The 9,862-nt window shown below is 41.0% G+C and overlaps 1 protein-coding gene across 8 annotated transcripts in view; it reads left to right on the top strand.

Annotated features, from left to right (window-relative positions):
* Nucleotides 1-715: 715 nt before the first annotated feature.
* DOCK9 (dedicator of cytokinesis 9) overlaps nucleotides 716-9,862 on the top strand; it is a 178,096-nt gene continuing 168,949 nt past the window's right edge. For 4 of the 8 annotated variants that reach the window (XM_040624053.1, XM_040624047.1, XM_008685005.2 and 1 more), the window contains exon 1: nucleotides 1,074-1,275. In XM_040624053.1, the coding sequence (XP_040479987.1) occupies nucleotides 1,150-1,275 (126 nt within the window). In that variant the 5' untranslated portion in view covers nucleotides 1,074-1,149. Of the gene's footprint in view, nucleotides 1,276-9,862 lie in introns of all 8 variants that reach the window. The other 4 variants (XM_040624068.1, XM_040624075.1, XM_040624065.1 and 1 more) reach the window with 2 other exon arrangements.

Raw genomic sequence — 9,862 nt, 5'->3', positions numbered from 1 at the left:
TCTGATTTATAGGATAATTCTTAAGTTTTGATGTAACTGCTACTTCAACTCTATATGTATGTAACTGAGGCTCTGGGTTTTTTTTCTTTTTTTTTTGGTCCTCTTGTAACTTTATGAAGATAGGTTTTTAAAATTCATATATCATATTGTTTTAGAACCTCGATTTGGCAAGTGAGTTTATATTTACCCTGAAAGATTACTCAAGGTTGAGAAATGGAGTAGTTTAAAAAAAATTACTGTAGAAATTAATTTTTTTAATGGCCTAGTTGAACTCTTGTGACTTATTACACAATTAATATTCACACCCAGGATTCCTGGTGTTTGAGTGACAGAAGAGAGAGACACTGCCTTATATTTTTACTGTGATCCTTTCAGTATCTCGTCTTGGGCTCATTACTGACACACTTGTTGATGGATTTAAAGTAATACTCTGTTCAATTAAAGTGTTTACCATGATAGGTAGCATCCCTGAAACTGTTTGATGACCTTGTCTTTCTCGCATAAAATAGTAGATAAATCAAGTTCTGTGTGCTGAGGTCTGCCATGCAGGGAGGGACTCTTTCCTTACACCTGCACCCATGAAGTGCAGGCTGTGGGACCCCTCACTCTTGGCCCTTCCCTCTTTTGACCACCAGCCGAGCATTCGGTGTTTAGCCATAACATGAAGGAAAGCATCCAGAAAGTACAGGATTTTAGAACACGCGGACAACCTAGCTGTCTCCTCAGCTCCAAGACCTTCAGATTTGAAGTAATCATGAAAGAATCTAACTGTGACTGATTTTCTTTTAAACACTGTGCTATTTTGATTCGGCTCCATTTGGCCCACGCCGTGTGGAACAGACACAATGAGGCTGGTCTTTATCAGAGAGACAGTACACTGTGTATTGTACAGTTCGGGTTTGTTTTCCTTTGGCCGGCGTGTGGGAACCTCCCATTCTCCGAGCAGTAGTAACACCCCTGGAGGCTGGCCCTCGCTGGCATGCCCTCCCACCCTACCGGCTCCGCGGACCCAGCCGGCGGGCTGACCACTTGTGCTTGGGAAGCCGGCTTCCTCTCCTTGCTCGGGCCAGTGGCATGCTTGTGCCTTGCACGGCCGGGGACTCGCAGCTGTCCCAGTTGCAGACTTTCTGACTGCGTTTTCAGCCGAGAATGCAGGCTGATAAATGCAGGACAAGTAGTAGAAGTGTCAAAAAGGAGCTGGTGATTGAATCCCCCCTGCGACGCAAGGATGCAGCTCAGGGTGAAGTGGAAGCAGAAGGCCCCGGGCCAGTGCTGGTGAGAGCGGTCGCCCGCTGCCTTTCTGTGGTCTTCTCCACGGAGTGCTTTTACTGTGTGTGCGTGCTTAGCGCCTCCTGGCACTCTGGTTTTAAAACTTGCTCTGCCTGTGTCTCGTGAACTCTCCTTTCTTCTCCTGTGGATTCACTTTGGTTCCACTTTGATTTTTCTTTGGGAGGAAAGATATGTTGACATTTTGTGGATGAAGGTGGTTTTCAGGAGGCTGCTTTGTCTAGAACAACTTTGTATTGTTCAAAATTATGTCCCACCTAGCTGCAGTGTTGCCAAACATACGCCCAGGGAGGCACGTTGCAGTCGCTTTCTGTGGGGTTGGCAAAGAAGTCCTTTGCAAGATGAAAACATTTTCACATGATGTATTTATGTTATTGTGAAAATTCAGATGACATTGGGGGGTTTTAACTAACATGACTGTTGAAGTTACATGTGTTCTCACTCATTTTAATAGGTTAGCCTTGAACAAAGTAAGAAATAACCTAAACTTTGAACCAACTGATAGAAACGTTTCCTTTCTTGTCATTAGCGAAGCTCAGAGCAGTTGGGATAAATTCAAAGGGGTCTGGTAGGCTTTTAAGGGAGGAATGTGAAAAATGGTTGTGTTGTTATCATCAATGAGTAGGTTGTGCTTCTCTCTCGGAATTTCTTCAGTACAATAAAGGCACATAATTTTTTAAGCAAACTGCAAAAAACCACCAACATGCGCTGCAGAGAGGACAATTGAGCCTTTCAGATGATCTGTTAAAGGGATTGTTAAACTAGTATTTAGTGATTTTATATAGTGATTTTTTTTTTTAAACATAGAGGTTCAGTTGCTGTTACAAAGTGTTTGGTTAACTAACTTTATTTTCAATTAGTCCCTTTAATAATCTGAACTTAAATTTCCCTATAATGGGTTGGATTTGAATTAAATTGTTTTCCTCGGTGACACGTGAGACTGCCTTACGTTGTTTTGCCTTCAAAATGATATTGCTAACTGTGAACTGAGAAAGTTTGTAAATATGATGGATTTTTTCACAGGGATTTTTTCTGAGTGATTTTGTTTTCTTCCCCCTGGTATACTGGGTAGAGATGTTACTCATTATCTTGGATTCTTTTCTCCTAGCACAATAATTCATTTATCCATTGCTTGAGCCCCTTCATGCTGTGTAGATTTAACTGGTTAAAGCTCCTAGCTGATGTAACTTAGGATTTCTTGGAGGAAGTTGTGTGGTTTGGGTTCCCTTGTGAATATTCTTAAAAGTCTTTTGTCAGTGTTTCTCCAGATGTGTAGAAATATTTATCCAGAGGCTTAAATACACTATAGAAAGATGCTGTGTGCTTTTTTTTTTTTTTTTAATCATACAAGTGACTTTTAAAATATTTCCTTCTCAGGGCACCTTGTTGCTCTGTTTATAGAACATGTGACTCTTGATCTTGGGGTCATGAATTCGAGCCCCATGTTGGGCGTAGAGATTACTTAAGAAAAAAATAATGAAAACTTCCTTCTCTTTCTAGTGCTCCAAACATCAGCTGCTCATGTCGCAGTTATTTGTTTCGGTCAGTCTCACCCCAGGCAGGTCCACGGGGAGTTCTTTTTTCCAGTCTCCTGGATGAGGCTGTGTTGGCTGCAGCTGCACCCAGTGGGTCCAGAACCTGCTGGCAGCGTGGAGAGCTCGGGCTCCGAGCATCTGCAGGGGCAGGTGTGCGAGAAAGGGGGAGGCAGCAGTGACCCAACGACAAGCATTTTCTTATCTGATAGTGTTTCTCTTCTTCCAATGGGGGAAGCAAGATAAAAGAGTTAATAACGGATAAGAGAAGCAAGGATATTTCAGCAGGGCCTCTGTCCAGGGCAGATCTTCTTGTGATTATCACTGCTCACGGCAAATGAGAATTCAATAAACTGCTTGGAATACAGCTTTTTGTCCAAGATATTTTTTAAAAGTATGCCAGCACAGTCATGAGATCTATTTGTTGTAGTGCTGTTCCTTATTGTTGTCAGTAGCCCTGGTACTTGGTGAGAGTACATGTGTAACATTTAAATGTAAGTAACTTACTTTATTCAAGAGGTAACATTTTAAAATCAAGTTTTGCTGATTTTAGTTATGTACACAATCAGTCCTTGGGGAAAATGTTACATGGTTTAGAAGGCATAAAAGTAATATGTGTAATAAATCTAGTGTAGAAATAGGGAAAAATAATGTGCCCTCATCTTTTTTTTTTTTTATTAATAATGATTTTTTATTATATTATGTTAGTCACCATACAGTACATCCCCGGTTTTCGATGTAAGGCTCGATGATTTATTAGTTGTGTATAACACCCAGTGCACCATGCAATATGTGCCCTCCTTACTACCCATCACCGGTCTATCCCATTCCCCCACCCCCCTCCCCTCTGTAGCCCTCAGTTTGTTTCTCATAGTCCATAGTCTCTCATGTTTCATTCCCCCTTCTGATTACCCCCCCTTTCTTTATCCCTTTCTTCCCCTACTGATCATTCTAGTTCTTATGTTCCATAGATGAGAGAAATCATATGATAGTTGTCTTTCTCTGCTTGACTTATTTCACTAAGCATTATCTCCTCCAGTGCCGTCCATGTTGTAGCAAATGTTGAGAACTCATTCTTTCTGATTGCTGAGTAATATTCCATTGTATATATGGACCACAACTTCTTAATCCAGTCATCTGTTGAAGGGCATCTCGGCTCCTTCCACGATTTAGCTATTGTGGACATTGCTGCTATGAACATTGGGGTGCATATGGCCCTTCTCTTCACTACGTCTGTATCTTTGGGGTAAATACCCAGTAGTGCAATGGCTGGATCATAGGGTAGCTCAATTTTTAACTTTTTAAGGGACCTCCACACTGTTTTCCAGAGTAGCTGTACCAACTTGCATTCCCACCAACAATGTAGGAGGGATCCCCTTTCTCCACATCCTCTCCAACAATTGTTGTTTCTTGCCTTGTCTATTTTTGCCATTCTAACTGGCGTAAGGTGGTATCTCAGTGTGGTTTTGATTTGAATTTCCTTGATGGCTAATGATTTTGAACATTTTTTCATGTGTCTGTTAGCCATTTGTATGTCTTCATTGGAAAAGTGTCTGTTCATATCTTCTGCCCATTTTTTGATTTGTTTATTTGTTTCTCGTGTATTGAGTTTGAGAAGTTCTTTGTAGATCTTGGATACCAGTCCTTTATCTGTAGTGTCATTTGCAAATATCTTCTCCCATTCCGTGGGCTGCCTCTTAGTTTTTCTGACTGTTTCCTTGGATGTGCAGAAACTTTTAATCTTGATGAAGTCCCATAAATTCATTTTATCTTTTGTTTCTCTTGCCTTTGGGGATGTGTCATGAAAAAGGTTGCTTTGGCCGATGTCGTAGAGGTTGCTGCCTATGTTCTCCTCTAGAATTTTGATGGATTCCTGTCTCACATCGAGGTCTTTCATCCATTTGGAGTTTATTTTTGTGTATGGTGTGAGATAGTGGTCAAGTTTCATTCTTTTGCATGTAGCTGTCCAATTTTCCCAGCACCATTTATTGAAGAGACTGTCTTTTTCCCACCGGATGTTTTTTCCTGCTTTATCAAATATTAGTTGCCCAAAGAGCCGAGGGTCCATTTCTGGGCTCTCTATTCTGTTCCATTGGTCTATGTGTCTGTTTTTGTGCCAGTACCATGCTGTCTTTGTGATCACAGCTTTGTAGTACAGCTCGAAATCCGGCATTGTGATGCCCCCAGCTTTGTTTTTCCTTTTCAACAGTTCCTTGGAGATTCGGGGTCTTTTCTGGTTCCATACAAATTTAAGGACTATTTGTTCCAGTTCTTTGAAAAACGTTCTCGGTATTTTGATCGGGATAGCATTGAAAGTGTAGATTGTTCTGGGTAGCATGGACATTTTAACTATGTTAATTCTTCTGATCCATGAGCATGGAATATCTTTCCATCTTTTTATGTCTTCCTCAATGTCTTTTAAGAGTGATTTATAGTTTCTAGAATAAAGGTCCTTTACGTCTCTGGTTAAGTTAATTCCAAGGTAACGTATGGTTTTTGGTGCTATTGTAAATGGGATGGATTCCCTGATTTCTCTTTCTTCGTTCTCTTTATTCGTGTACAGAAATGCAACTGATTTCTGAGCATTGATTTTGTATCCCGCCACGTTACTGAATTGCTCTATAACTTCTAATAGTTTGGGAGTGGCTTCTTTTGGGTTTTCCATATAGAGTATCATGTCGTCTGTGAAGAGAGACATTTTGACTTCTTCTTTGCCGATTTGAATACCTTTGATCCCTTTTTGTTGTCTGATTGCTGTTGCAAGGACTTCTAGTACTATGTTGAATAATAGTGTGTGCCCTCATCTTTACTCCAAAAGTGCCCACAATTAATTATTTGTTGTATACACTTTCTTTTTTGTTTTGTTTTTATTTTTAAAAAGTAATCTCTATACCCAACATGGGGCTTGAACTCATGGCCCTGAGATCAGGTGTTGCATGCTCTTCTGACTGAGCCAGCCAAGCGCCCCTGGTATATAGTGTATACTTTCAGACTTTCTCCTGTGCATATAAAAATGTCACTTATTGTGGTGTGTGTGTTTGGAAAATGTTCTATAGATTTCTGCATTAATTTTCTCCCAGAACATATCAAAAACATCTTTCTTTGTCACCATTGATTTATGTCATTATTCTTAACGGCTGAATGGTATTCAATTTTATAGCAGTATCATGATTTGATGGTTATTTAATTTGTTTCCAATTCTTTGCAATTGGTACAATGTAGGGTCATTGAGAAATGACTTTGTGGGCTGTAGATGACTAACACTGCACTTAGTAGTAACTATAAATATATCTTAAAGCACTTAATGCAAGTCAGTATTTGTTCTGTAAAACTTGGATCAGAAGTCTCCTCTTGCTGCTTTTCTTTGGCAATAATGTTTCTTTCTCCTCTGCCAGGAGAACGGTTAAGGTCTCCCTGAGCAGGGGCTGCTTGTTCTGTTCTAGGTAAAGCCAGTGTCTTTTAGAGAAGGACATATATGGACGTTCTGAAGTTTCAGAGGCTGCAGGGTTCAGCTTATAGACACCTTCATAGGAGGGTCTTGTCCCCTTATTTTGACAGTAAGCATGGGAGGCAGTGCATGCGAAACTTCTCCATGCCCGTCCAGGCTCACTGCCAAGCCCATTGAAAAATGACTTTGTGGGCTGTGAATGACTAACAGGGGAACAATCAGGATATTGTTGACGTCTACAGGTTAGTTACCCTGCTTACATTTGAATACCTATTTTTGCCCCCAAACTCTAAATTCCTGGAAATAATTTATTCAAATTGTTATTTCTCAGCAATTTAGAGAACAGGGTGTGGCCTCTAAGAGTCCAAAATGGCTGGGGTATATGGCATTTGTGTTGCTCTTTCATTGGGTTACTTTCAAGAGGCATCCGAGAACTGAAGTATAGATCTTATTTTGGGAATTTAGAAGGTTGAAAGATGTGAAGATAAAGAAGAGCTGAATTTTCATGTGTTAGGTATACTCATTAGATATTTTTTGAAAAATTTCTTTTTAAAGATTTACTTTTATTTGTGAGAGAGCGTGCACGCATGCCAATGAGTGTGAGCAGGGGAGAAGGAGAGAGAATCTCAAGCAGACTCCCCACTGATCATGGAGCCAGATTCAGGGGCTCGATCTCACGACCCTGAGATCATGACCCAAGCCGAAATCAAGAGTTGGACACTTAACCCCCTGAGTCACCCAGGCTCCCCGAAAAGTTTCTTTTTTGAGACACCTTTTTTCTTTGCTATTTTTCTGGGATCTTCAAGTGGTAAAAACGGAGTCTGAGTTCTTACTTTGATATTTTGAACGAACGCATGTTTAGCTAAATGGCTACATGAGAGGCAGCACCTGTGGCCATGTAGTAACGGGTAGGAGACGAGGCTTCTGGCTAGACAAGTAGGTGCATTGCCTGGGAAAACCTCTCTCTGCCTGAAGTCAGTTTACTCTAGAAATAGACAAAGAAGTGAATTAAGACACAAACCCTGAAGTATAAGGTTATGGGCAATGATCATGTGAATGTGTATATCCTATAAAACTTTAGATGACTGTGATCGAGTTAATTAAATTATGCTTATAAAGCCCTTTGGCCCTGCAGGTTTTCCAGCATCCCTGTAGACATCTTTAGAAATAATTAATGATATTAAGGACATTGGTGATATTTGATAAGTAGGTTTTTTTTGTTTGCTTTTAAAATATTGAGTGGTGAAGGAAAGTTCCTATAAGCTTTCTGTAGTGACATATTCCCAGGTGATAAAACCAGGAAAGTTTACTTATTCAGAGCCATAAGCCTTCACTCTGCTTGTTGGTTTTCCCCTTGGTTTATTTGTTTTCTCATTCAACCCAAATTTATAAGCACTGAGATTTGCCGAACTCACTAACACCCTTCCTCTCCTCAAGCAGGTCTGGCTAATGAGGGGCTCTCACATGGTATTTATTAGGCACAGTGAGTGCTAATCTCACCCATCCTTTTCCACTTAGGCAGACAACACTTAAATCATCATCAGTTCCAGCAAGGAACTTGTTCTCAAATTTTTAGCGTCCAAAGCAGGCCCAGCTGTGCTTTACGGAAGGCACAAGGGCCCCTGACCGTCCATATGAACAGTTTGCATGAATGAGGCACCCTGAAGGTGCACGCATATTTTGTGGGGCTGTCAGTGGAAGGAATCTTTGGGGAGTGCATGCTTAGATAGGGTCGGGGTGAATTGACTAACCATGCAGGCATGGAAAACTGTCCCAGAGAAGGGACTTCCACAACCATGTCACTACCCATTACAACACAGAGCCACTCTCTACTTTCAGGGATTCTTGCTCACATAGAACACGAAAACCCACCCAGCTCCAGCGTGCTGCTTTCTCATATTGTTCATCAACAGGGAGGCAGAAGGGCTGATTACATTTTTTTGTGACAGGGTAATGCAAATTGCTTTCTTTTGTTTTTTGGAGTAATAACAAAAATATTTATATAGTGCCTTGCTCTGTGCCAGACACCGTTTTAAGCCTGTTAAACAGATTATTTCAATTCTCACAGTTCTAGGAGGCACGTGCTATTATTGGTTCTCTTTTTACAAATGAGGACACAGTACAGAGAGGTTAGGTCACTTGGTAAAGTTACATCTTTAATAAATGGCAGAGCCAGGGATTTTTGGCTTCCAGTCAGATTTTCCAAAATCCATACCTGGACACTTACATAGAATTCATGAGCAAATATGAACATACTTACTTGGGCTTAGCATTGGTATTATAAAGATGAAAAAGAAAGGTTGAAAAACTCCTTGCCCTTAAAAAATTTAGAAATTTTTAGAGAAAGACCAACTTACAAGGGACAGAACAGCAGTGGTTGAGTAGCGTAGACAAAGAGAGGGATAGCTGTGCCTGAAGGAGTTGGAAATATGAGCAAAAGAGAATTCACTGTCTTTCTTATCTTGGGTGTCACATTTTATCACCTCCCCAGGAGGTTAGATAGGACTGTAGACTGATGGAATATCTAAGAGTCCGGAGACATCTTATTTTCTTCCCTAGATTTGTTTTTTAATGAATTTACAGCATGATCTAGGATAACCCTGAAATGCTTATTCCCTAACCAGGAACATGGACACGTTGGTTCCTGTTGTGTTTAGAGGAGGCTGCCGTTCGCTTTGCGTGCTCTTTGACAGGTAGTGGCTAAGTCCGGGGCAGCTGAACTATGTATGTCACTGGTAGCAGGTGGTGTGGGTGGTCTAACAGAAAGCCGTTTGGAGACTAGAGACATATTTTTGGTCCCAGATCTGCCTTGTAATCCCTGCTGATCATCACCCTTCCCTCCTTCAGTAGTTTTCTCATCTGTAGCATGAGAAGCATGTAGTGAATAATCTCTAAGTTCTGTTCTGGGGCTAAAGCTCCATGGTTCAGGGTTATTAGCTTTGATCCCAGAAAAACCTGTGATGGAGTCAGGTCAAGACCCTGGAGTTTTAGTTTCAGGTTCTATGTTTAGTTTATTCAAAATCTTCTGGGTTTTGAGTTGTAGGAGCTACAAAATAGGGGATAGTGGATTGCCACCCAATGTAATGAGTAAGGGGAGTGAAATGGGTTGGCCAGTCTGGAAATAAATAAAAGTGGCAGCAGAATTTGGAGTTAGGGAGAACTGTGCAGGAGATTCACAAAGGCCTGACAAGCCTGCAGATGACATATCACTGTGAGTATAATTTTAGAACCAAGAAGGCTTGGAAATTATAGTTTATCCTCAACCTTCCAGAAGTTTGAAATATCCCTGTAATGTGATACCGCTAGTCCTAAGTCTCTCTTAGAGGAACACTTTGAGGCTTTAGAAGTTTTTAGTGCTCACTTTCCAGACAAGAGTATGTGTCACTTACCAGTGGATATCTGAGGGTTTCGCCAGGTTCTCTGGGAGGAGCCAGGCTGTTGTCCTGTTTTGGGATCTCTTTGCTATGGAGGGTGGTCACTGCCAAGGGAGAAGCAGAAGTGACTGATGCAAGGAGCCCTACAATCAGTCATGAGGCCTGGGTCCTGTGTCTTTTAAGCCTACTTGACGTTTGTAAGCCAAGATTGGTTTCTATCA

This window comes from Ursus maritimus, unplaced genomic scaffold (assembly GCF_017311325.1).
Source record: "Ursus maritimus isolate PB19 unplaced genomic scaffold, ASM1731132v1 scaffold_10, whole genome shotgun sequence".
NCBI lineage: Eukaryota > Metazoa > Chordata > Mammalia > Carnivora > Ursidae > Ursus > Ursus maritimus.
Note: the sequence above shows the minus strand (reverse complement) of the source record. Positions and strands in the feature narration are given on the sequence as shown.